We start from the raw sequence: 26,631 nt of genomic DNA, 5'->3' as shown, positions 1-26,631 counted from the left end.
TGCTATAAATAACTAATTTTCAGGAAATGAAGTGGGTCATGTATGCTATTAAGCCCCTGATAAAGATGAGGTGCAGAGGTGAAGAGCTCTGCCCAAGAATTAATCCACTTGTATCCAAAATCTGTATTCACTGACCCCATCACTGTCTCCATCTTATCACCATTTCTCTCCACCCAGATTCATTTAGGACTGGAAATCTTTGATGGTATTCTAGAATTGTTAAAGAAGCATAGCCTTTTGATCATTATGTGAACATTTTTCCTAAACAAAATAGACAGATTTTCAAGGACATCACTGCTTCTACTGTGGTGCCATCTGTCTCAATACTGAAAATTTGTGTAATCTTTAAATGGGTAAATCTTTAAACGGAATCCTTTTAGCATGGCAAGTGACTTGAATGGCACCTCTTACCTAAACAAATATCTATTAGTTTTGAATACCTGAGTTGCCAAAGGAAAGGTGCAACTTTTCAAAAGAAATCCCGAGGACAATAAACAGGTGAAAAGAACGCTTTTTTACTAGAGGTACTGGTGGAGCACTGGTCATGGGCCAGCACTCTTTAGAAAGATAGGCATGGTGATGCGATGTAAGGGAGGAGAACCAGACCAGAGCAAGGAAGCAGCTGGTGGCAGGAGACAACGTTGTTGTAGGTAGCTGTCACCGAAATCCAGGTAAAAAGTGATGAAAGCTGAAACAAGAGGGAAGAAATAGCCAGATTTGAGGGGAGCAGGGGAGGCTTGGTGAAGTAGTATTTCACAGTAGAATGGACAGGAAGCTCTGATTCCTTTGACAAAGAAGGTTTTTCAACCCAAACCCCCAACACCCTGTCCCCCTACCCCACCTCCATGTCTGCTCCTGAGTCATCTGCTCTTCCACAGCCCTTTTGGGATCCTTCTCCATGCTCTTTCTCAGACCACTACTCATTTCCCCTTTCCCCACTACTGCCAAAGTTGGGACCACAACACAATGGCCTTGGGGAGATGCGATGTACAGAAGGTTATAGTAGCCACTGCTGTTGTTTGCCTTGATTGTCCCAACCCCACCACCCTAGCCTGTATAGGGGTTAATAACAACTAAAGGTCAGAAACAAATGAAGAAGAAGAAAAAACAAACAAATAAAAAAGAAACAAATGAAGACAATTACAACATAAAGGAAAGATTAAAAACTGTTCACTAAACTTCCAATAGTTCAAAGGATAAGAGAAACAAATAACTTACTGTAAAATATTTACATAGAGATCCCTAAGAGCATACTCTGATTCCTAGCTTGGCTCCTTGTCTCAAGGCCCAACATTGTTGACTTTTGCCTTGGACAGCACCTTCCTTCTTTGTTGCTCTCCAGTTATAAATATTTACTGCCTTACACTCTATTAATGATAGTTTAATCTCATGGAGGGTTCATCCCTCTTTCCCAACCAGTGCAACCCACAGGTTATCATTTGCAGCAATACTTTCCCCAAAAGGTTGAGTCAAGTAACACAAGTCTCTAACAGCACAGTCCCTAGAGTGTTTGCATTTCAATTTTTGCCCATTTGTAGCAGTGAAGATTTGCCATCTCATTCTTCTTGATCACCTACTGGGTTCTACACCATACATATCCCTCAAAGGCAAATAATAATTATCAAAGACAAGTTACATTAAAAAAAGAAACACTTCCCCAAATATAATCTGTACTAAGTCTACCCGAAATGGAGACAACTAGCTACATTTTTACATAGAGTTATGTCGATTCCCACTTTGTTCATCCTCCTCTTTCTAACCATGTCCAGATTCCTATAGGTCTGTAAGAAACAGGATGCATTACTGTAACCTTTTCAAGTGACAGCAACTCTCTTCCTACACAAAGATGTTGAAATCATGGAATTATTAAAGAGTATGTCTAGGAGTGTGTGTGTGTGTTTGTATAAAGTGGGTGGAGGGTCTTTTTCCAACTGTAGTTAGCTTGGCTCTGTTACGTATCTGACTTCATGTGCTATTTGAACTGATATTTTGGTTCTTGGCCGTAATAAAATATTATCTAATCACAAATATTGTGTAGGTGTGGGGAGCAAACAGATAATGCATAGGAAACAAAACACTTAAAGAGAATAGAAAAATATTAAATTTAAAGGAGAAAGGAAAGGTAGCCAAATTTAAAGAACAAGAATTCTTAAATTTCATAATATATTGCTATATTTATGCAAAAGTAAAATAAAGGGTGCTATCATATGATGAATTCTAATGAAATTTAACATTCCACTCTCTTACAGTTTATAACTTTACAATTCCTATTATTGTGACAAATATTTTGATCACAAGTGAACTCTCAGGTCTGGGTTATAAAAATGTATAATTCTTTCTGTTTCTACATTCATTTATTTCATGTACTCAACTATTTCCACTATTCACAAAGAATAGTTGGGGAACTATTTTTAGTTGGATAGGACTGGCTGCTAGAGGCAGGGTGTAGCAATAAAGAGGTGAGAGATATATAGGGACTGCTATGTTTCATGTTCTCCTGTTTCGACCATTGAAATCTATGTTGTACTGATCGAAAGGTTTAATGTCTCTGGGGTAGGAACAGTTTCATTCTCCCTGGAAATTTAACCAACAGTGGGCACTTCCACTTGATTTTGACATGCCACTTCCTATGTGATCATATTAAGTACCCCCCCCTCCCTTGCCCTGCCCAGTAGCAGTAGAGGAATAAATTAGTATTACACGGTATGCATGCACTATTAGTCATCAGGTAACTTCTGTATTTATGTCCCAGCACCAAGGCCTTGAAAAGCCATTAGGGACAAGTGTATCAGTTGGGACTCTTTCCAATGCAGTTGACAGAAAATTCAATCTTGACTTTAGCTAAAAGTGAACTGATTTACTCACATAACTTGAGAATCTGGTGATAGGTTTAGCTCCAAGAATAGCTTGATCCAGGCTCAAATGTCTTCAGCACCCAATTTCTCCTTCTCCATCTCTTGGATCTACTTCCTCTGTGTTGGCTCTATTCTCCAGCAGACTCTTGCTGTGTGGTGGCAGTTTACATCTCTCCATGTTGAAGTGCAGAGAACAAAAAAAAGAGAGAGATCCTTCCTGGTGGCTCCCACACAAGTCCTGGCCACTCATTGTGGCTACCTGTGTGCTAATGGTCAATGGAAAAAAAGGAGTAGTATAATTCCTGGTACAGATGAGTGAGGTCCAGGGGGTATTTGTGCAATGATTTGTCTCCCATGATACACCTGGATGCTAGAAGCATGACCTCATAGACTCCTCTGCCAACTCCTGATTCTCTTCCTGGGGAACTTCTCCAGTATCATCTCCCAGCTCTGTGTTTCTTCTCAAGAAATACTGATTTAAAAAAAAAAAATACTGATCATTCTGTTTCTCTCTCCCCTTGAATTTATTTGCCCAAGAAAATCCTTCTTCCAGTTTCAAGAATATCCTTTTCCTTTTGAAGTTTCTTTAAGATATTTAGGCTATGTCCTGGAATTTTTTTCCCCTTGAAATTTCAAGATTTTATAAAACAAAGCCAGAAATACTCAGATCACTTTTGTTTGCCCTTCCTTTTGCCTCTTTCTGGCTATGAATAACGAACACCCAGAAGGAGACCTGTTTACAGGGGTGGAGAGGGAGGAGAGAAGCAGTAGTAGAAAATACAGGGAGAAAAAAAGATGTAGAGATTATTTAGATTTTGAAATATTATCCCAAGGATCCACATACACGATATTCCAAATTAATAACACAGAAAGTTTTTTCTTTCCTTTCTCTTTTCTTCTCTCTTTCCTTCTCCCTGTCTCTCTCTCTAAGATACAAGGGGACAGAGAAACCACTGACAAATAAGCTGGTGAATGAACGGGCCTTATAGAAGATGTGTGTTGTAAATTAAACCTTGGCAGGTATTATATGCCACCTCTCTTTTTAGCATGGAATTTATGTATCAGGCTCAGCTAAGTATTGGCCCTGTTCTGACTAATGAACAGTAAAACAGTTTAAAAACAAAATTTTAAGAAATTTTCAAAAATTCTTCTGAGGACTGGATCCTTCATTAGCACAATAAAAAAATTTCTAGCAAATGAAGATGAAGGAATAGTAGATTTTCCCTGTATATCAGTCAATAGTGTCTTTCACTAGGATGTATGGAGTCAGGCTTCAATCTGGAAAACAGAAACTGCTCTAAGTACTCAACACAGGGAAAATTTAATTCAAGTAATTTGTAAAACAGGTGACAGAAACAAAAAGAGGACAGTGATTTTTCAACAGGACAAAGCCACCCAAATACTAGAGGAATAAAGGGAAAAGGCAATGTTACTGGAACCCAAGGTCAGAGGTCCTGAGGCATTTGGCAGGAACGAGAGCCTGGGGGGCAGGGTGGGATGTCCCCCTGCTCTGGCTTTCCATTGGTCACACGTGTGCTGGCAGGCAGCTCCTAAAGAAGGGAGGGAAACCATAGCTGGCTGGATCGGCCCTCCTGTGCTAAAGACAGAGAAGGGGAAAGAAGCAGGAATGGATCAAAGGGCTATTAGGTCTAGGCCCTGAACCCCACACAAGGAATTTGTTAAAACTCACTGTTCACAAATCCTGCTTTGATGCTATAATTTTTACTGGAAGAAAAAAAGTTGTTTGCAATAGATGCCCATCAATGAGTTACCAAAGTGTGTGCAGTTTGGGGTAAGCCATTAAAATCAGGACAACCTTGGGTGCCTGGGTGGCTCAGCTCGTTAAACATCTGACTCTTGATTTAGCCTCAGGTCATGATCTCAGGGTTGTGAGATCAAGCTCTGTGTGGGGCTCCACACTGGGTATGGAGCCTGCTTAAGATTCTCTTCTCTCCCTCTCTCTCTGCCCCTTCCCCTCTCCACCACCTAAAAAATAAAATCAGGGCAACCTTATCAGAAGGGCTGATTATGTATTTATGTGCATTTTTTTAAACTATGTTGGGATTCCTGTTAATTTTGCTGATTTTTTTAAAACTTGTTTTAGATTTTTTTTTTTTAAGATTTTTATTTTTTCATGAGATGCACAGACAGAGAGAGGCAGAGACACAGGCAGAGGGAGAAGCAGGCTTCATGCAGGGAGCCCGATGTGGGACTTGATCCTCGGTCTCCAGGACCAGGCCCTGGGCTGAAAGTGGTGCTAAACCGCTGAGCCACCCGGGCTGCCCTATTGCTGATTAAAAAAAAAAAAAAAATTATAAGAACACTGCCTGCCTTGATTTCTTGGTTTTTTAAATTCAGAAAACACCTAGGTCTATAACTTTGGTTGTTCCTTGCCTTTCATTTGGAATGTTGAGAATCCCTCATCACTTTTCTTGCTAACCTTCTATTTATCCATTTGAAAGTTGCTGAGATTTGCGTATACTGTAACTTCAATGATATTTTCTGAAATGAATTCTATCACCAAAACTATACTGCATAGGATACGGCAAATATTTGTGCTCATTCCTTTGAAGCCTCAACCTAGCTGGCACAGTTCTCTAAATAGAGAGCAGGATTAACTGAGTAATAAGGCAAGAGTGCACAGTAGTTTCTTTAATAAAATCTTCAATACTGTTACTGTGAGGAGTCTTTTAAAAAAGATTTAACCTCAGGTAGACAGAAGTGTCAGAAATATTGAGAAATGTCCGTATTCTAAAACATCCGCTATGTTTAAAAATTGTAACAAGCTTTATGCTATCAAAGAGATCCAATGAAAGATCTTCCATATTTTCATTCTTTTATATCACAAATTTCAACGTGGTTGTTTAGGGGGTTTGTTTGTTTGTTTTTGTTTTTCCTTTTTATTTTTTAAGGAAACTGGTTGTTGCACGGTATTTCTCCTGTGTTCCAGAGCTAAGCTCCCACAGCTCCCCGCCTCATAAAATTTGGACTTGTTTCAGTTTTAGCCTAATTCTCATTCTGTTAAATTTTTAAGGGTAAGGGTAACGGAAAATGGAACTTGCCACATTAAAAAAGGATAAGAAGGGGGATCCCTGGGTGGCGCAGCAGTTTGGCGCCTGCCTTTGGCCCAGGGCACGATCCTGGAGACCCGGGATCCTGGAGATCCTGGAGATCCCGGGATCGAATCCCACGTCGGGCTCCCGGTGCATGGAGCCTGCTTCTCCCTCTGCCTGTGTCTCTGCCTCTCTCTCTCTCTCTCTGTGACTTTCATAAGGTAAAAAAAAAAAAAAAAAAAAAGGATAAGAAGGAAGCAAAAGAGTTTCAATTTAAAACTATGTGAGAAGCTAGAAGTTTCAGGAAAGTAATAGTAAAAGAAAAATACCTCTTTGTCAGCTACAGGAGAAAGAACTTCAAGATGAAATCAGAGATATGAAACATTTTATGGGAAAGAGAGACTGATGTGCTTTTGGAACCGGGAAAATACTGGTTAACTTTTAGTTGCGATCACACTTCGGTGGTGTCTACGTGAAGCAAATGTTTTGGCTCTAAACTTGTTTCTGCCTTTTTTTATGTTTTCTGCCTTCACCAACCTGGAGACAGAAGATGAAGGCGGATTCTGACAATGCTGGGGATCAAGCAGAAGAAGACGTGCCTGGCTCATAAACACCACTCACTGATAAACAAGTTTGTGTGTTTCAACTCAGAACCCCTTCCTAAAAACTATATAAGCCAGATTTGGGGGTAAAATTGGAGACAAGTGATCCTAGTACATTTAGTTACTCATAATTCATTCACTTGTGGGAGAGCACATGGTGTTGGAAAGGCCCTAAGACATCATCAGACTGTAATTATGTCTGCTGTCATGTAAATGAAGCATGTAGTGACAACTATTTTTTCCTCTTAAAATAGTTTTAATGATATAGTTGAATTCATTCTTTTTCTGAAGTGGCCCTAATATATCTTCTTTTTGAAAAATGTACAAAGTAAAAAATTGTCAGAGGACCAAATTATTGTATATTTGGTTATCTTTTTTCCATGAGACACAGGTACTCATATCAACAGCTTTATATACCTGAACACAATGTGTCCTTTTAGCATCCTAGAACATTAGCGTGGAAAGGGTCTTAGAAACCACACTTTCTCCATTTGGAAGACCAAGGAACTGAGGCGGAAGGTGACGCTGTAATTTCTGCAAGGTGGCACAGAGAGGCACAATGAAACCGAATGAAGACCCAGATTTTCTCGTCTTCCAACTCCCAGCCACGTGAATCCCTCACAACCTCATTTTGTCTTGACTGTAAAGCAACCACCATTTCCTCGGCGCTGTTAAGTCCCTCTATCCAGGCCAGGTCACTTAAAAACTTCATTTCCATCGACAAATGACATATCAGCATCCCAGGAATTTTCGAGTTCAGGTATCTGAGACCTCTTGCTCAGCAGGAGCCAGTCTAGCCGGTTAGTAGCCGGTTCCAAGGAAACAGACGATGTGCGGCGCGCGTGGGGCCGTCGGGGCGCCAGCCTCGGTGGGCCTGGGCAGGGCGGCGGGAGGGCAGGAGCCGGAACGGCAAGTGCCCGCACAAAATTTACCTAGAGAGAAAGTCCCTTTAAGTGTAAGCCTTGATGAAACTCCAGAACCTTCCACGATGGTAGACTTTGGGAAAATGCAAATGTGCTGTGTGCAAGGCCTGTGCGAGTTCGAGGCCACAAAGGCCAGCGCCCGAGCCCGCGAGCCGGGGGGCGCGCTCTTGCTGGGGGGCCCGGGCGCGACTCCAAATCCAGACAGTCGAGATGGCCCCGGCTCCGCCACCACCGCAATCCCTAAAGCCGGTGGGGTCTGAAGAAGGGGAGGCTACGATCCGCCCAGAGGGGGATGGATGCAGGCGGAAGGCCGCGGCGCGCACTCCCGCAGAGGCTTCGAGGAGGCCGCGTCGGGACGCCCAGCACGGACGGCTTCGGTTTGGCTTCGAACCGAGGATCTGCCCACAAACACATCCTACCTGTGCGAGGGCGGGTGTGGGCGAGCGGGGAGGCCGGGGCCCCCGAGCGGGGAGGCAGGAACCCGGCGACCCCGGCCCTGAGCCCGGGGGCTGCGCTCGCCCCGGCCTTCCCACAGCTTTGACTTGTCAGCATGGGGGGGGGGGGCGGGGGGGCGGGGGCAGGGGAGGAGGAGGGGAGGGGAAGGGAGTGTAAGGGAGGGGAGGGGGGAGGGGAGGGAGGAGGGAAGGGGAGGGGAGGGGAGGGGAAGGGAGAGGAAGGGAGAGGAAGGGAGGGGAAGGCAAGGGGAGGGGAGGGCGGGCGGGCAGGGCGGGGGCGCGGGGCTGCGGGGCGGCTCCTGCTTGCCCCCGCGCCGCGCCCCGCGGTCCCTGGAAGGCCGCCCGAGCCGCCCGGCGGCGGGTTATTTATAGCGCGGGCTGCGCGCGTCACGGAGCCCGGCCCGGCTGACGGGGCCGCTGACGCGCTTGGCCGCGGGGCCGAGTCCGCGGGGCTGCGCGCCGGGCGCCGGCGACAATGGGCTCGTGTGTGTGCAGCTGCCGCCGCCGCTGGAGGTCGGGGGAGGGGGCGGGCGGCCGCTCCCTGCCCCCCGCCCGCCCGCCCCCGACCCTCCGGAAGGCGGCCGGCCTCTTCGGCCCCGGGCCGGGACCCCGCGCCCCCCACCAGCGGCTTCGACCTTTTTTGTTTTCCTTTGCTTCTCCCAGTAAGTGTCCGGGGCCCAGGCTCCCCGCCTCCTCCCTCCCGCCGCCCTCCCCCCGCCCCCAGCAGGACGGCCGCGGGCCTCTGCCGGCCGGGACGCGCCTGCCGGGATGCGGTGACCGAGGGGCCGGGAGCGCCTCCAGGTAACGTATCCGGGACCCGGAGCGGGGCCTGGGGGGGCGGGGTGGGGGTGGGGGTGGGGGCGCCGGGCCTCCCTCCCTGTGGGCCTCGCTGCCGCCGAGCCTCCATCCCTGCCGCCGAGCCTCCCTCCCTGCCGCCGGGCCTCCCTCTCTTCCTCCCTCCCTCCCGGCCGCCGAGCCTCTCGCTCTCCCTCCCTCCCGGCAGCCGAGCCTCCCTCCCTTCCTCCCTCCCGGCCGCCGAGCCTCCCTCCGTCCCTCCCTCCCGGCCGCCGAGCCTCCCTCCCTCCCTCCCTCCCGGCCGCCGAGCCTCCTCCCTCCCTCCCTCCGTGCCTCCCTCCCTCCCCGCCGGGCCCGGGCCTCCCGCGCAGGACGCCAGCGGGGCTGTAACGCCGGGAGCCGAGAGAAACTTCTGCTGACGGACTGGAGGAGGCTCCCCCGGACGCCGCGCCGAGAGAGGACCGCGCCCCCCCGCCGGCACGCCCCCCGCTGCGGAAGGAGGGGGCGGGCCGGCCTTTGGGGGCGTCCGGGGCGGCGGCGCCCGGCTCGGAGGGGCCCGTGTCCGCGGCGGGCGGCGGGGGCCGCTCGCTCCGGGGCCTCGCACGGGGCGGGGGACGTGCTGCGCCTTCCAGGAAACCGCGGTCGATCTGTGATGCGGTCGCGCTAATTGGGAGTTCAAAATTAAACTTTAATAAAGCATTTGTGTCGTGTCGTGTAATCGCGAAAGCTCCCCCCGCCCTGGCGGGTCGCCTGGGAGCCTCCAGTTCCTGGCGCTCAGCTAGGTGCCCCCCAAGAGCAGTGGCGGCGGCCGGCGGCGCAGCTGGATCTCCGAGAGCTGCAGATGTTGCTAATGGCAGCTTAAGCACGGATGGGCAGAGAGCAGACGGAAGGCAACACGTTGCCATATGGTTCCTTTAGCCTTTCACCTCCAGGGACATCAATCACGTATATTCTGGGAGGAACTTAATGACTCTCCGAACGGCAAAACGAATTACCTGGTACAATTTATATCCCTTGACCCGGTACGTTATAACAACAGGGAGCTAGCATCTCGCAGGTTCTGTGGTATAAATTGCGCTACGGAGCTACATTTCAAATTCTCTAACATCTACTTGTGGCGTGAGGGGCCCGTCAAGTCACGCTGGCTGTAAAATCTGGTTTCTGTATCGCCTTCCTCGTCCCCCTCCCACTTCCGAACCATACGAAGTTCAGAAAGTCCAGCAAAACTGTTGCCTTAGGAATTGCCAGTCAGCCAACCTGATAATACTAGTTGATGAGAGTGTGGAGAAATGGAAAACAGGATTTCCGATCCTAGTCACTTAAGGGTTAGTGATACTTAGGAACACCATACTTTAGGAATCCAGAAAGTTAAAGAACTCCTGCCGGAGATATGTGTGCTGTGAGTTGTTTCTGACTCCTAAACCTGTCAATTAACTATTTGAACTTCCTTTTTAAAACATAGACTTCGATTATTCTTCAACTTCAGAAAGTGACTTCTAGGAAACAGTCCTCGGAAATATGAAATAGAAGAAATACAAGGAGCCAAACAATTCTATACACAACCTCCCTTCCCCCCTACACAGTGTGTGTGTGTACTTGGATCATCTGTGTGGTGGTTTTTCTCCCCCAACATGTCAGTGACAGCATACTAAAGTCACTGTTTAGATCCTAGTGGAATGTTTCTGTAATATTTCACAGGTCTTATTTTAAATATCCTGGTGACTAATAAAATGGTTGATTGCCTCTAATTTCAGGTTATAAACAGGGTTGTCTCTTAGTGTATCCCTCCTTTTTCTTCCACTAACGCAGGGAGGCAACACTGGAAAACAAGAAATAAAGGTAAAAAAAAAAAAAGTAAATGACTTATGGAAACATTTTTTTTTTTTTACTTTTACCTATTAAGTAATATCTGAAAGCTAGGAACGTACTATCTTTTAAAATATTTTGCTTCCGGGAGCAGGTAAACCACGTTAATTCATGTGAACTGACAGACTAACAAAATATACAAGATAGACCTAGGCAATGGAAACAAGTACATATGTTCATTCATGTCACATTTCAGAAAGTTAACATTTCTGAAAGTTTTTCTGTACATCATGTCCTTTCAGAACCTTTTTGAAATTACAAGATAATATTTCTCCTTTTTTGGTCCCCTTTTGTAAAGGATGATAATGTGTTACATAGTGCTTGGGTTAGTGCAATCATGTTGGTAATTATTATCAAATAATACAAGACCTTTTGTGTATTTATATAGCAGAAAATCTTATACAGAACACATTAAGATATGTATCTTAGTTATGGCAGCTGTTGCTGGGGGCTGGTTTTGGTAATCTTTTAATAGCTAAGCTTTTCTCTCTCATCGTAGTCAATGTGTTTTAACCCTGATCAGAAGTGAGCTTGTCAATGATGAGTCCATCTCCATGACTTCTGAATAGGCAGTGAGTGTGTCCTTTTCCTTTAATCAGCCACACAGAACTCTCCTTATAAAGCTGTTATTGTCATGAGCAGATATTGCAGCCTTTTGTCAGGCCCCGTGATTATTAACGTGTTCCTCCTTCAAAGCCAGGCCGAAAGTCCTGCTGTGCTTCATTTCAGAATTCAAGTCCATTAGTAAATAAAATCCTAAGCAGCACTATTTGCTTTTTCTCAAGTTATAACATTACACGTAGTTCATGAATGATTTCGGGCCCTTTTGTAGGCATAAGCTACGTATGTTTTTGGTATACATATACAGTAATAAAAACAAGATATGTATCTTGCATCATGACTTATTTTAAACGAAGATTTGATGGATGTCCATTGTTACTCTAAATGAGGTGGCTGGCTGCCAAGGCGATCCCTATGGCTGGAAAGTACTAGCATTGTTATTGTCTACCAGGGAATCACTCTCTATTTTTTTGAGCTCTCAACTTCACCTCCCTCTTTCAATATTGCCCTTCCATATTGCTAATCTGAGAATTAGCTTGAAAATGAAAACTTTTGAAAATGTGTTTGTATTGCCAAGAAGATTTTCACTACTGTTTCTGGTTGCCTGCTGGTTTACAGCCTTTATCTTGAGCTGGCATGTTTATTTTAACTGCAAATGAAGAAATCCTCCTAGGACAGGGTATCTTCCCCGTGTTCTATGTAATTTTAATTGTGATGTAATCCTAGCTGCTTTCTTATTTTTTACTCATGAATGTACTTTAGAATATGTAAGATAGGCCAGATTTATGTGTTTCTCCTGGTAACACGGGACAAGTTATGGATAGGCATTAGGCCTCTAATAGAACTCTGCATTCAAGTGAGTGGGGGTGGGGAGGAGAGCCATCAGCAAAGAGTATATAGTCCCACTGCACTGGCCCTGTTTGCTTTTCAAATTTAAAATCTACATTGCTGCATTGGAAACTTGTTTCTCTCTTTTATAGTGTTTCATTTTTAAAAAATTCTTTTAAAACTGTCAATCTGTAAATATTTAACCAGCCAAGCAGGAAACAGTCTTTTATTCTCAGCTATATGCAGCTTTGTTTTTATCTGGGTTAGTGTGAGTGCCATGTAAATACCACATAAAAATTTGACTTGGTTTTCCTTACTTTGACTGAAGATTGACAGGGGCTTCTTTAATTAATCTTGTTCTCTTTCATGTTCTGTATTCAGATATTGAAATACAGTATTTTTATACATTTATAAGATTGTGTTTGCATTTATTTAATTTATGTTTCTTTTTTTAAAGCATGTAGCCTTGAATGTTTGTTCTACTTTTTTTTTTTTTTTTCTTCACATCATTACTCTGGTACTGCTTGATGTAACTTGATTAGCTCCCTCCCCAGTCATGATTGGTAATTAAAATAGGCATTAAAATTAGTCACTTAGCAATTTTGCTGTTCAATTGGCAATTAAATTACTTAATTGCAATTAAAGTCCTAATTTTAATTGGCAAAATGATAGATGTAGATTTAAGATAATATGTATAAATACTTTAATAAGTGTCTATATAAGGATTACTTAATTACTCAACTTCAAGTTTATGCTGTTAACTTTAGAACTTTTAAGTGAGCAATGAAATTTATATTACATCTATTCAAAGGATATGGTAATTAGATTTATTACTTATCACTATAAGGGTCCTTGCTATAAGTTACTTTTGTAGTGTTAAAATTGTAGGCTTGATAATTGCAGAATTATGATGAGGAAAAGGGCATATATGTCTTTGTCATAATATATCAGTACAGGATCTTCATTCTTTATGAAATCCAGAGGTTCCTATCCACCAGTTAGTCAGGAAAAAATCAAAAGTGGTTATTTTGTCATTAAAGGTAGAACAAAAACCAGCCAGTTGTGATATAAATACAAAGACTATGGCAAAGTGTATGTATTTTATCTAGTTAAAATGCTATATAATACTGTGATAGTTACTAATGTTATTGGCTACTTTTAGAGTTTCAAGTGTCCATGATATTTTCTTAGCAGGTAGCAACTCATTTTCAGAATTTTTAAAAAGTCCTCTATATAATGCAATGACCCTCATGTTTCCTGAAATTAGCAATGAAATCTGAAACCAAAATTACCCTCCCTTGTTTAATCAAAAAGAATTCTTATACAGAAAATATTGGTGGTTGCCAGAGGCTGGAAGAGAGGAGAATGGACAGTTATTGTTTAATGGGTGTAGAGTTTCAGTTTTACAAGATGAGTTATGGAGATGGATAGTGGTGATGGGTACACAACAATGTGTATGTATTTACCATCACTGAGCAGCACACTTAAAAGTGGTTAAGGTGGTAAATTTTATGTTATCTATATTTTACCACACACACACAAGAAGATATTAAGTGGTTAGTAAAAAGCAAGAATGTTTAGGAGATGGTTACTGAAGAGTCAAGCATTAGAGAAAAGATGGAGGATTTTTATTATGCAAAATACTTTTTGAGTGGCATGAGGCTTTACCATATGTTCAGTTTTATAATTTTAATTTGCAAGTAGATGCTTCTAGAAAAAAAGAGTGCTGTTTTCTTCTGCACATCTTTACACATTTCTAGAACTGAGTTCTGAATTGAAGTAAGAAATAATTTTGCATTTAATGTTTTTTTTGGTAAAAAAAAAATGTGCTGAATAGAACTGAGTAAAAAGCCACAACTACCCAAAATGTGAATATCAGGTAAGCAGTTGACATGTTCTGTAAGCATTTTATAGGAAAGGAACAAATGGTTGGTTGATTAGTATCCTATTAATGCAAATGAAATGGTAAAAGGAAAAAACAAAAACTTTTAATATTGAAAAATGATGTTGTAGTTCCATAACTGATTTTTTTTCCGAAGTGAAAATTTCTCTCCTCTATCTCTTATGTAAAATTTCCTGCTGAATGGCAACAAATACCATGAATGCAAATTTGTCCAAATAGAACTTGAAATATATATCTCATTTTAATGTTTAAGATAGTTTCCGTTAGGTAATTTTCTTATGAAATATCTTAAAGTTATCTCAACTCCTGGAATATATAACAGATATATCTATTCACTATATCTGAATTGGAAGGGCTACTGTGAGTTCATTTTGGGAGAATCGTGAACGAAATCCCTAAAGACCCGTTTCCCATGCATTAAGATAGAAAATCCTATGGGATTACATCCATGTTTGCTTTCTAAATTATACCAAAAGCTCAGTTTTATTAAGTATAATCTGTCTAGCCATGCATAAAATAAAATACTTTGGTTTAGATGTGAGTGTATGTATTATTTATGTTGATTTTTTATAAAAATGTTTTTCTATGTATGTGTCAATATATTCTGCTTAATATTGGCTAATCTAAAAGATAATATAGTAGCACGACTTGTCTAAATGCTTTTTGGAGGTCATCTATTAATATATATTGATAGAATTAATATTTTTGTCACTTAATTTAGTTGGTTTCAAAAGAAGGAGCTCTTTATATATAAGGCCAATTTTTACTCCTATCTATTTTAACTTCTTAAAATAGACCTTCATTGGGAATAACTTTACACATTTATACATGGCAATAATTTAAAGTTGCATCCTGAGTCTGGACCCTGAAAAAACTACTGCTGTCATTTTAATTGAGTTATAGTTTATAGTCAAGAATCTATGTTTAAAAGAATCTTGAAAGGCTGCAGTCATATAAATACAAAAGTTCAGTTTCTTTTAGCCTAAAGATTCATTTTAACACTTTCTACAAGGTTGTTCAAGTCTACATTTTGATTCCATTATATGTGTAATTAAACCTCTGTGCACAAAAGCATTCTCTTATGTACTAGCAAATATACCCACAGGAATCCTCTTCTAAACTATAATTTATTTAAACATGTAATCATAGGATTTTAAAACATGCTTTCATTTTTCCAAACTATATGCCAATTTGAGCTACTTGGTGATAAAATGAGAGATTTTATTACTATTTTGATCCCCCCCCCCCCCCCCCCCCGCTGTGACCTAACAGTGAGTTAAACATGGGCAGGAGGAAAAAAAAGAAAATCTATTGTGAACCTAATTTCATGTGTTCAACTGTTTCCCCTTTTAAGAAAAATAGAAAAGAATAAAAGATTTGTAGTTATTTATGAATTCCAGCACAGTTTGAATATTTGGGCCTGCAGCTTGCTCTCCTAGGGTTTGGCCCAAGTAGTAAATAGCTAGCTGGTGAGTGAGTGAGTGAGTGAGTGAGTGTGTGTGTGTGTGTGTGATCCTCCGGAACGCTGTGGAGTCAGGCCCCCTACTGACAGGATCAGTCAATTACAGACATTGGCGGTTCTACAGAGACTTCGTTCCAGCACAATCTGGTGGGGACACAGGAGTTTGGAGTTTTAAGCGGGGTCTTTTTTTTTTTTTTTTTTTTTTTTTTTTTTACACTTTCTGATGCTTGTGTTGCATCCTTCCCACCCGAGCACATCCGAGCCCTACCAAAAATGCTAGCCCAGGAAATAGCTTATCCAGTAGTTGGCTTATGAGTCCTGCATCCAGAGTGTCTTCCCAAGAAATAACTTCCCAGGAACCAGAATAGGAATTCGATGAAGAGCGAGAACTCACTCGCTCTTGCAAGTTGTAGGATGCAAGGGGGAAAGTCCCCCTTTTTCTCTTTCTAATGTCGTATCTAAATTCTCCATTTCCAGTTACTAATCATTATAACAGCTGCTGTGAAAACTGCCTGAGCCTTGGGTGCACGAAGACTTGGGCGGCGGTTAAGCCCGACGCCACAGGTTGCTGTTGTAGACGAGCACACCACCCTGCAAGGCTGCCTTCCTCCGGGCCCCCCAGGCGCCCCCAGACCGCGCTCCCGCTCCCAGGGGAGCTCTCCGGCCGTCCGCAGGCTCACCCCGCGCGGACGCCGGGGGTTCGAGGCTCACACGGGAGGAGGAGCCCTCGCGGAGGGAAGGCATCCACTTGGCTGTGCGTCTGGGCACGGAGGGTGATGGATACGGCCTCGAAGTTCTCCCGGCCCCGGCTTTCCTAGGAGTATATTAAAAAATAATAAGCGCCGCCCGGGCGGGGCTGGGCCCGAGTTTCCGAGGGCCCGAAAATAGCTGCGGGAGCCGGGCCGCCCGCCGGGATCAAGGCGCGCTCCTGCCGGCAGCGCCCGCTCCCTCGCGGAAGGGAAGGCAGCCGGGCGGCCGCCGCCTGCAGCCGCTGCTATTTTGGGCCGAGCCCCGCGGGTGCGTCAATGCCTGCGCCCCTGCGTCACCGCCACCCCCACCCCTTCCCTTCTCCCCGGTCTCCAAACTCTCACTTTTTCCCTTTCGTTCGCGTGGAATCGCTCCTGCCCACGGGGCGCTGACGCTACCGGGCCCCTGCTAATAGGCTATTCCTCGCCCCCCCGCTCCCCCTACTCACACCCTCACTCGCGCAGCCCCCCCCGCGCACACGCGCACACACGCGCACACACACACTCGCACACACACTTCCTGGTTTTATTTGCACTCGGGCCGCTGGGGCACCGCCGAGCCGCGGAGGCGGCGGCGGCAGGCGCCACATCTGGGGGAAACTTAAGGTGGCCGCGCAGTCCCCGGAGGCTGCGGCGCGGAGGAGCCCGGGCCCCGCAGCCGGGACAGCAGCGCCGGGCGGCGGGCGGAGCTGGGGCGCCCAGCGGAGCCGAGCGGGCCGGAGGGCGGCGGGCGCCCGGCGCCCCTGGCCCATCCCGGGAGCGGCAGGATTGGGGGCGGGAGTCGCCCAGGGGTTCCCGCGGCCTGGAAGCGCCCCCCCCCCCGCCTCCGACCGCGCCTCGGGACCGGGTCTGGGAGGCCGCCGTGCCGGGGCCGGGGCAGGGGGGGGTCGCCCTCGGGCCAGGCGGCGCGCGCCTCAGCCTGGCGGGCGCTCCCGCGGCGCGCCGGGTCCCTCTCCTGGGAGGGCTGGCACACAACTTCACGCTCGTGCAGCGACCCCCCTGCGCCTTCTCCCCACGTTTTGTGTCTCCCTCTTGGCTCTGAGGCTTCGAAAGCGCTGTGCTTCGGAGGAGGGCTGTTCCTTCTCTAGCCCGTGTTAGGGTAGTGTCGGCGGGCGCCGGCAGCCCCAAGGACTGAGGGTTGCCCCGCGGCGAGGTTAGAGCACCTTTCTGCGGAAGGCGCACCTGTTGCCTGCTGCCTGGCTGTAGTGTCCGCGACCGGAGCGTGGGCGGCGGCGCGCTCTGACTTTTGGGAGCCCTGACAGGCTGCCGGCCCCCTGCCCCCTTCCACGCACCGCGTCCTCCCCTGCACATGGGCGCTGCAAGGGAAGAAGGGAGCCTTGCACATGGCCCCACGCCCCTTCCACCTGGGGCTGTGCGTGTGCGTGAGGGAGGCAGCGGGGGGACACACACCGGGAGGTGCCAAGGCCAAGCCGGAGGCCGCGCGCGGCAGGGGCAGGAAAGGGGTTCCGCGTCGGGCTAGGGAGATCCCGGCCTGGCCGCCTGAGCCCCGGAGCTCCTCGGGTCGTGGGACATCGGTCCGCGCTCCCGCCAATGGGGGTGACACTTGCGAGAGGGTGAGGTTAGGACACCGCCGGGCACGTCCGGCCCCTCGCCCGTCCAGGTGCTGGCCACCTGGCCCCTGCCGGCGGTCCCTGCCGCGCGGGCTTTTGTTGCTCCCTCCCCCACGTGCGGGCGGCCGGGTGGGTGGGGGAAGGCGAGGTGACAAGTCGCGGCCGCCCGGGCCCGAGGGCAGAGGTCGCACCTCTTTCGGAAAAAAAAAAAAAAAGAGAGAGAGAGAAAGAAAGAAAGAAAGAAAAAACCCCAAGCTGGCGACCAAGGTGAACCCAGAACGGTTCCCACCTTAAAATCTGCCCTGCTCGTGACGTCAGGTCGGAAATATACCAAAGCGAGCGGCGGCCAGGAGTCCGGGGAGCGCGGCGGCGCGGCGATTGGGCGGCGGGCGGCTGACGCGCGCTGACGCGCGGGGACTTTAGGTGCATGTTGGCAGCGGCGGCGCGAGCCACATAAACAAAGGCACATTGGCGGCCAGGGCCAGTCCGCCGGCGGCCGCGCTCGCTCGCCGTCCCGCTCCGCCGCTGCCCGCCGCTGGGGACCTGCGCTGCCGCCCGCCGCCCCGGCCCGGCCCCGGCGCGAGCGCCTCCCGGGCGGAGTTGGAGGAACGAGGAGAGGCGCGGAGAACTCCTGAGTGAGTAGGTGCGGCGCGCCGCTCCGGCCCTTCCTGCCTCGGCGCCGCGCTCGTCCCTCGCCCCCACGTGCGTGGCGCGGGCGCTCCGGCGGCGGGCGCGGGGCGCGGGGCGCGGGGCGCGGGGGCGCGCGGCCGCCGCGGTCGTGGGTCCGGGCGCCGCCGCCGTGGCCCCGGGGCGCGGGCTCCCCGGGCTCCCCGCGGCGGGTGGACGCGGCCGGCGCCGCCGACCCGCGCGCGGGGCCCGAGCCCCAAGTTTTCTCTTAGGGCGGACTGGATTGCGACCACGGGTCCGAGGGGGGGCGCGGGCGCGGCCCGCACGGGGCCGGGGGGAGGTTCCTCAGTGTACGTGTTGCTCGGGGACTGTGCCCCGGAGGCCGGCCGCCGCGCCGGGGTTGCCCGGGCACCACTGAATGAGGGGCGGCGCTGCCGTCGCCGGAGCGTCCTGTTACTAAGTTGCCTGAAATTTCTGGTTTTGACACATGCCGGGCTTGGGTATGTGCGTACGTCAGAGACACAGACACAGAGACAGAGGCAGAGCGAGACAGAGTAGAGCAGCCCTGAAGCCTGAAGCCGCCAGGTTGCCCGGAGGCCGAGGTCCGGCACAGGCAAACCTCCTAAGGGCTGTGGTCGTCCTGGGTCTCCTCTCCCTCTACTTTTTCTGATTAGCCTTCCTCCCCGGGCAGCAAGAGGACGGGGAGGGGAGGGGAACAGACGGGGTGGAGGTCTGGCTTTCTTTTTCATTAGTGCTGAGATTGTCTGTGCTCTAGAATGTCTTCCAAGTGGAAACATCTGAAAATTCCTAGGGCGCAGGAATGCCTGGCTCTGGCAAGTAGGCAGACTGTGGCAGGCGGGATAGGCAAGGTGTTCGCTGGGCTTCCTGTGTCGGGAAGCGCCTCCAGCCTTGCTGCCAATACCGGATAGCAGGGCTTCTCTGCCTCTGCAACTGACCTAAGGTGCTCCTGGAAGAGTAGGGTCTCCTCTTCCCACCCCTTGGCCATCAAAGATGTTGAAAGGCAAGTTTCCCTGGAGAAGTGAATGGCAATTCACCTGTATCCTCAATCCCAGGGTTCTGTCAAAACCACTTAGGAAATCCAGATGCTTCCACTCAGATTGCCTCCGGGGCTGCCCAGGCCTTGCTGACATTCTGTAACGCGTCGGGGTGGAGGGAGAGATGGGGTTTTCATATTATGCTTTTGACTTCTACTTTCTTTACCCCTCCCCAAAGAAAAGCTAGCTTCACCACAGAGAAATTTAAGATTCCAATGCTCTATTTTATTTGACTCTAGTTTATTCTTGTTTGAGTCTGAATGAAACTCAAATGGAAACGACACTACCCCCAGCCCTATCTCCACCCCCACCCCAGCCCCCCCCATCTTAGCAAAGGGTCCAGTTTATTACATCATAAGTCATAAATAAGTACTCCTTCAGAACCCTCTGTCTGCAAGGATTTACACAGTGCAACGGGGGGCATTCCGCGTTGTTTACAGTCCTCTCTCACACACTCCTTGTAACTGCTGAGTTTGGTAAAGGCTACACACCAATTTCCAAGGAAACAATCAAGGAGGGCAGAGAAGGGCTTGCCTGGGGACTCTACAGATGCCCGACTGAATCTGTCGGGGAAAGTCACCCTGAAGCTTCCTGTGTCTGTATTTCAGGGAGGAGATCCGACAGGCTGGACTCCCCATTGCTTTTCTAAAAATCTTGGAAACTTTGTCCTTCGTTGAATTACGACACTGTCCACCTTTAATTTCCTCGAAAACGCCTGTAATTCGGCTGAAGGTTAGTGCAACTTCATTTCTTTCTTTCCCTCCTCCGAGTTCCCTGAACGTCAAGGCACAGGGCAATGCGATCTTCCTCAGCAAACTCTGTAACTTAAGGTTTTCCCGGGCCAACGTCTTCAGGGAACAACATTCTTCTCATTGTGCAATTCAACCTCATTTCTAGAATGAGCTTGCTGCACCCGAGCTTCAGAGGAAAGGCTCCTCTGAGCGGGACCATCCGTGTGAGGGGCTGAAGGGGAGGCGTCTGAAATACCCGGGAACAGAGACCCTCCCTCGATGGCCTTCTGGCTCTGGCTCTTCCCGGGGGGCCAGCCCCCCGGGGCCAGCCTCCCCAGGCCAGCCTCCCTGGACCAGCCTCCCGGGGCCAGCCTCCCTGGCCAGCCTCCCCGGGCCAGCGTCCCTCGGGCCAGCCTCCCGGGGCCAGCCTCCCCAGGCCAGCCTCCCCGGGTCAGCCTCCCGGGGCCAGCGTCCCCAGGGCCGCAGTGTCTTGCTCCGCAGCACTCGCGCTCTGCACCCTTCCTCTCGCGGCCCCAGGCTCCCTGACCGCCGCGGGCTGCCGGTGTAGCTCCAGGTGTACCCGAGCCCGGGAGAAAGTGTTCGGTTGACCAGGCTGAGTGTGTATCACCCTGTTTCATTTCCAGCCATGCCTTGTGTTCAGGCGCAGTATGGGTCCTCGCCTCAAGGAGCCAGCCCCGCGTCTCAGAGCTACAGTTACCACTCTTCGGGAGAATACAGCTCCGATTTCTTAACTCCAGAGTTTGTCAAGTTTAGCATGGACCTCACCAACACTGAAATCACTGCCACCACTTCTCTCCCCAGCTTCAGTACCTTTATGGACAACTACAGCACAGGCTACGACGTCAAGCCACCTTGCTTGTACCAAATGCCCCTGTCCGGACAGCAGTCCTCCATTAAGGTAGAAGACATTCAGATGCACAACTACCAGCAACACAGCCACCTGCCCCCCCAGTCCGAGGAGATGATGCCGCACTCCGGGTCGGTTTACTACAAGCCCTCCTCGCCCCCGACGCCCACCACCCCGGGCTTCCAAGTGCAGCACAGCCCCATGTGGGACGACCCAGGCTCTCTCCACAACTTCCATCAGAACTACGTGGCCACCACGCACATGATCGAGCAGAGGAAAACGCCCGTCTCCCGCCTCTCCCTCTTCTCATTTAAGCAATCGCCCCCCGGCACCCCTGTGTCTAGCTGCCAGATGCGCTTCGACGGGCCCCTGCACGTCCCCATGAACCCGGAGCAGGCGGGCAGCCACCACGTGGTGGACGGGCAGACCTTCGCGGTGCCCAACCCCATCCGGAAGCCCGCGTCCATGGGCTTCCCCGGCCTGCAGATCGGCCACGCGTCGCAGCTGCTGGACACGCAGGTGCCCTCGCCGCCGTCGCGGGGCTCCCCCTCCAACGAGGGGCTCTGCGCCGTGTGCGGCGACAACGCGGCCTGCCAGCACTACGGCGTGCGCACCTGTGAGGGCTGCAAAGGTTTTTTTAAGGTGAGCGAGGACGGGGGCGGGGGAGGCAGGTAGGGGCCCCCTAGTGCCGGGAGCCTCGGAGCGCGCGCTCCGCCGGGTGCCGGCCGCCCAGCCCCCGCTCCACCAGCGGCCGGGTCAGCCCAGGCTGCCCTGCGGGCGCCCACCGCCCGGGGCGGAGGCCTCTGGGTACCGGAGGAAGGGAAGGAGCGAGACCCGGAGACCTGGGGTCGCGTCGCCCCTGCGCGCAGCCGACCCCGGCAGGCCCCAGCCCCAAGTTGCAGGAGCCGGAGTAGGAAGAGGGTCATTTGCATGTGCTGGGAGCTGTCTTCTCTGTTCAGATTGAAATTGGTTAGGACAGAGAACCGTGTCTGAGCTAACCAAGTGGAACAGAATTCCCTATGGTCAAATTAAGTGATCTCTTTATTTCGCCATCCTGATTGAATAATCTTATCATTTTAAATAGAGAAGGTCTCCAAGGAATGTAAATAATATGAATGCCCACGGATTTGTATTTACTGAGCGTCTCCTTCTCCTTCTCTTGGCATATAAAACACAGCAAGGAGCGGCAAGGTTAGCTCAAATGTTAACGCTATCAATTTTCTCCTGTTAAATGCCCTGGGGGAGGAAAACGAAAAGAAAGAAAAGGAAAAGGAAAAGGAAAAAAAATTAAAAGGAGTTGTGTGTATGTGTTTGTTTGTGGGGAGGGAGTGTAGATCGCAGCCTTTCAGAAATTGTTCCTGGATTCCCTCCCTGGGTTGTTGGATTTTCAAAAGAAAAAAAAATCGGTCTATGTTGTCTCCTTTTGCAGCGCACGGTACAAAAAAACGCAAAATACGTGTGTTTAGCAAATAAAAACTGCCCAGTGGACAAGCGGCGCCGGAATCGCTGTCAGTACTGCCGGTTTCAGAAGTGCCTGGCTGTTGGGATGGTCAAAGAAGGTAGGTCGGGCCGAGCAGCCCACTTCGCGGGAGCCCCCTGCTCCTAGCCCAGTCCCATTTTCCGCCTCCCAGAGCCGGGGGCCGGCGGGGTTATCCTCGGGTGCCCCCCTTCCGCGCCCGGCCTCCCTGCCCGGCAGCCGCCTGCTTGCGCATCCTGCCCTGGGGAAAGCAGCCAGGCCCTTCTCGCCGTCAACTATACGACCCATCTGGAAGAAGACATGAAACAACCCCACATTTTTTTTCTTTTCTTTATTTTTTTCTTTTCTTTCTTTCTTTTTATTAATGTTTATCGTCAGTAAAGGCTTTACAAGCAGTGGGACCCTGCGCGCCGGCCGGGTGCCCGGGGCTGCGGCCTTACCCCTGGGAGGGGCCGAGGCGGCAGCTGGGTCCCGCTAGGGGGAGCGACGCTAACCTATTTATGCCTTTGCAGTGGTTCGCACGGACAGTTTAAAAGGCCGGAGAGGTCGTTTGCCCTCGAAACCGAAGAGCCCACAGGAGCCCTCTCCCCCCTCGCCCCCGGTGAGTCTGATCAGTGCCCTCGTCAGGGCCCATGTCGACTCCAACCCGGCTATGACCAGCCTGGACTATTCCAGGGTAAGAAGCTGGCGGCGGTAGCATGTGGACAAACCCACGGCCGGGCAGGACCCCTTCCCACACCCTTCACTAACCCCCAGACTCAAGCAAGGCTGTGGCTTTACATCTCTGGGCAGAGCCGCAGGAGACAGAGCGACAAACAAACCATGTTGCTGGGAGTGTAGACACCGGGGCAGACAGAGGAAGGGCGGACAGGCCACGGTGATCACCTCTCTGGGAGCCCTCCTTCTCACTGCCATCGTGCACACATATACTCATGCACTAATGCCTCTCATGCCCAAACCAGAGGCTGTGCAAAAATGCTCCCCACTTGCGTTTTATCCCCAGCCTTCCATAGAGATGCTTTAATCCTCATCCTCTGTGGCACTGTCTGGGCGGGGGGGATGCCCGCTTAGGGGTCGGGGAAGGGAAAAAGAAAGGTATGAGGAATGGCTGTGGCATGGGGAATCAAGTGGTCAGGTTCCTTTTTTACCCCAGCTGTGAGAAATGTGTGGGCTTTAATTGGAGGAAGTGTGTCGGGCAAACCTAGAAGCCACTGCAATTTTATTAAGATTTGCAAAGGGCGTCTCTGCTCGAGACCCACTCTGGGACTGGCATGAATACTAACGTGTCAATTGTTTTGTGGAGATAAGAGTGAACGTTTCCCAGGGCTGGATGGCACTGTATTTAGTCTGTATGGAAATGGTAATTTACATATTTAAAGCAGCGACCTCATAGCACCATCCCTAATTGAATTAATTGCCCCGGAACATCTAATTTCCTTACTGGTCAGAGAGAGGTTTAATTGTTATAAAAACCTGGCTCCCCTACTAGAAGCGGGGTTAGCAATTTCACGGGTTATATATTTTAGAGAACCTCATTAAGTGCTTTTTAAAATGAAATTCCAGTTCCAGGCGAACCCTGACTATCAGATGAGTGGAGATGACACCCAGCATATCCAGCAGTTCTATGATCTCCTGACTGGCTCCATGGAGATCATCAGGGGCTGGGCTGAGAAGATCCCGGGCTTCGCTGACCTGCCCAAAGCCGACCAAGACTTGCTTTTTGAATCAGCTTTCTTAGAACTGTTTGTGCTTCGATTAGCGTACAGGTAATGGAGGAGGCAATCCAGGGAGGCTGGGGGAAAGGAGGAAGAGAGGGATCAAGAAGGAGAAGAAAGAAGAAAGGGGAAATAAAAGGGGGAAAGAGAAAAGGACAGAACAGGAAAATGAAAGAGGGAAAGAAGAAGGAAAGGATAGTAGACAAAAGGAAGAGAAGGGAAGGAGCGAGCCCAGAAGCCTTGGATGAATGGAATGGAAGTGGGATAGGGGGCGTTCTTCATTGTTATGAAATTAAACCCTTTCAAGGTCTACTGGTCTACATTTTATTAACTCTTCCGTAATTAGGTACCTCTTAAATCCCTCATTTATTGCTCTTCAAGTAATTAGTTGTTTAGCTTTTCTCTCTCTCTTTTTCTCCCCTCTCTCTCTTTGGTATTAATTGCAGGTCCAACCCAGTGGAGGGTAAACTCATCTTTTGCAATGGGGTGGTCTTGCACAGGTTGCAATGCGTTCGTGGCTTTGGGGAATGGATTGATTCCATTGTTGAATTCTCCTCCAACTTGCAGAATATGAACATCGACATTTCTGCCTTCTCCTGCATTGCTGCCCTGGCTATGGTCACAGGTCAGTACCTCAAGTGCAGGGCATTTCTCCAAAACTGCCCAGCAGGATTTGTCCCGGTTTTCCCTTGCCACTGATCCTCCCTGGTCCTGCCAGCTAGCTAACTGCTTTGTGTGTTCCTCTTTTGTTTCTGATTGTGTTTCCTGCAGAGAGACACGGGCTCAAGGAACCCAAGAGAGTGGAAGAACTGCAAAACAAGATTGTAAATTGTCTCAAAGATCATGTGACTTTCAATAATGGGGGGTTGAACCGCCCCAACTATTTGTCCAAACTGTTGGGGAAGCTCCCAGAACTCCGTACTCTTTGCACACAGGGGCTACAGCGCATTTTCTACCTGAAACTAGAAGACTTGGTACCACCGCCAGCAATAATTGACAAACTTTTCCTGGACACTTTACCTTTCTAAGACCTCCTCCCGTGCACTTCAAAGGAACTGCAAAGAAATCTAAAACTATCCAGAGGGGCAAGTCACAAGGCAGAGATATCCCCTTGAGCTGCCTCAGCTCTAGCCGGCCCCCACCCCATCCATAAAACCCCAGTCCCCTGATCCCTAAAGAAAAAACAAAACAAAACAAAACAACAAAAACTGTTGCTATTTCCTAACCTGCAGGCAGAACCTGAAAGGGCATTTGGCTCCGGGGCATCCTGGATTTAGAACACGGACTACACACAGTGCAGTGGTATAAACTTTTTATTATCAGTTTAAAAATCAGTTTATTGTTCAGAAGAAATATTCCTAATGTATGATGGGAAATGTTTGGCCATGTTTGGTTGTTGCAGTTAAGACAAATGTAACACACACACACACACACACACACACACTCACACATTGTTTGGGGACCCACAAGTATTGCCCTTTAAAAGACTTCAAAGTTTTCTGCTGTAAAGAAAGCTGTAATATATAGTAAAACTAAATGTTGCGTGGGTGGCATGAGTTGAAGAAGGGAAAGGCTTGTAAATTTACCCAATGCAGTTTGGCTTTTTAAATTATTTTGTGCCTATTTATGAATACATATTACAAATTCTAAAAGATAAGTGTGTTTGCAAAAAAAAAAAAGAAAAAAGAAAAAAAGAACTACACAAAAAAGGGACAAGCATGTTGATTCTAGGTTGAAAATGTTATAGGCACTTGCTATTTCAGTAATGTCTATATTATATAAATAGTATTTCAGACACTATGTAGTCTGTTAGATTTTATAAAGATTGGTAGTTATCTGAGCTTAAACATTTTCTCAATTGTAAAATAGGTGGGCACAAGTATTACACATCAGAAAATCCTGACAAAAGGGACACATAGTGTTTGTAACACCGTCCAACATTCCTTGTTTGTAAGTGTTGTATGTACCGTTGATGTTGATAAAAGAAAGTTTATATCTTGATTATTTTGTTGTCTAAAGCTAAACAAAACTTGCATGCAGCAGCTTTTGACTGTTTCCAGAGTGCTTATAATATACATAACTCCCTGGAAATTACTGAGCACTTTGAATTTTTTTTGTTTTTTTTTAATGTCTAAATTGTCAGTTAATATATTATTTTATGTTTGAGTAAGAATTTTAATATTGCCATATTCTGTAGTATTTTTCTTTGTATATTTCCAGTATGGCACATGATATGAGTCACTGCCTTTTTTTCTATGGTGTATGACAGTTAGAGACGCTGATTTTTTTTTCTGATAAATTCTTTCTTTGAGAAAGACAATTTTAATGTTTACAACAATAAACTATGTAAATGAACAGAATTTTGTCTTTTTTTTCTGGGTCAGGAAAAACATGATGACTAAACAGCAATATACAATACAGCTGGAGATTGATTTAGGATAGGTCATTTATTCATTTGAGTTTCAAACTGACAGCCTAGATCTATTCTAGCAAAAGAACCTGGAGAATTGAACTAATTATCCAGAAAACCCAGTACAT

General features: G+C 48.2%; 1 protein-coding gene and 1 long non-coding RNA gene across 8 annotated transcripts; one reads left to right on the top strand and one right to left on the bottom strand.

Annotated features, from left to right (window-relative positions):
• Positions 1-495: 495 nt before the first annotated feature.
• LOC118350612 (uncharacterized) lies at positions 496-7,984 on the bottom strand. Its single transcript, XR_004804746.2, has 3 exons — positions 6,928-7,984; positions 2,866-3,327; positions 496-688 (listed from the first exon to the last, which is right to left on the bottom strand). It is a non-coding gene; the product is annotated as an uncharacterized LOC118350612 (long non-coding RNA).
• Positions 7,985-8,546: 562 nt separating this feature from the next.
• Positions 8,547-26,453, top strand: NR4A2 (nuclear receptor subfamily 4 group A member 2). Of its 7 annotated transcripts, XM_025471160.3 has the most exons (9): positions 18,020-18,255; positions 19,911-20,034; positions 20,678-21,543; positions 22,331-22,460; positions 22,891-23,054; positions 23,942-24,144; positions 24,540-24,556; positions 24,661-24,718; positions 24,865-25,790. In XM_025471160.3, the coding sequence occupies exons 3-9, from the start codon at positions 20,680-20,682 to the stop codon at positions 24,950-24,952; spliced, it is 1,524 nt and encodes a 507-aa protein (XP_025326945.1). In that variant the 5' UTR covers positions 18,020-18,255; positions 19,911-20,034; positions 20,678-20,679; the 3' UTR covers positions 24,953-25,790. The 7 variants fall into 7 exon arrangements, 6 of the variants coding, with proteins under 6 accessions (XP_048962232.1, XP_025326945.1, XP_035554258.1 ...); XM_049106275.1 differs by lacking the exon at positions 18,020-18,255 and adding an exon at positions 8,547-8,689 and having other exon boundaries at positions 24,540-24,718; positions 24,865-26,453; XR_003145546.3 differs by lacking the exon at positions 24,540-24,556 and having other exon boundaries at positions 18,023-18,255; positions 24,865-24,943.
• Positions 26,454-26,631: the final 178 nt, after the last annotated feature.

This window comes from Canis lupus, chromosome 36, assembly GCF_003254725.2.
Source record: "Canis lupus dingo isolate Sandy chromosome 36, ASM325472v2, whole genome shotgun sequence".
NCBI lineage: Eukaryota > Metazoa > Chordata > Mammalia > Carnivora > Canidae > Canis > Canis lupus.
The sequence above is the reverse complement of the archived record's forward strand: the minus strand, read 5'-3'. Positions and strand labels throughout refer to the sequence as shown.

What these genes read in the sequence shown, in the direction of transcription:
- NR4A2 (XM_049106275.1), top strand. Translation starts at nt 20,680, where the DNA reads ATGCCTTGTGTTCAGGCGCAGTATGGGTCCTCGCCTCAAGGAGCCAGC. An exon ending in GTGCTTCGATTAGCGTACAG is followed by an intron (nt 24,145 to 24,539) that starts GTAATGGAGGAG and finishes TATTAATTGCAG; the next exon opens with GTCCAACCCAGTGGAGGGTA. An exon ending in TGCCCTGGCTATGGTCACAG is followed by an intron (nt 24,719 to 24,864) that starts GTCAGTACCTCA and finishes TGTTTCCTGCAG; the next exon opens with AGAGACACGGGCTCAAGGAA.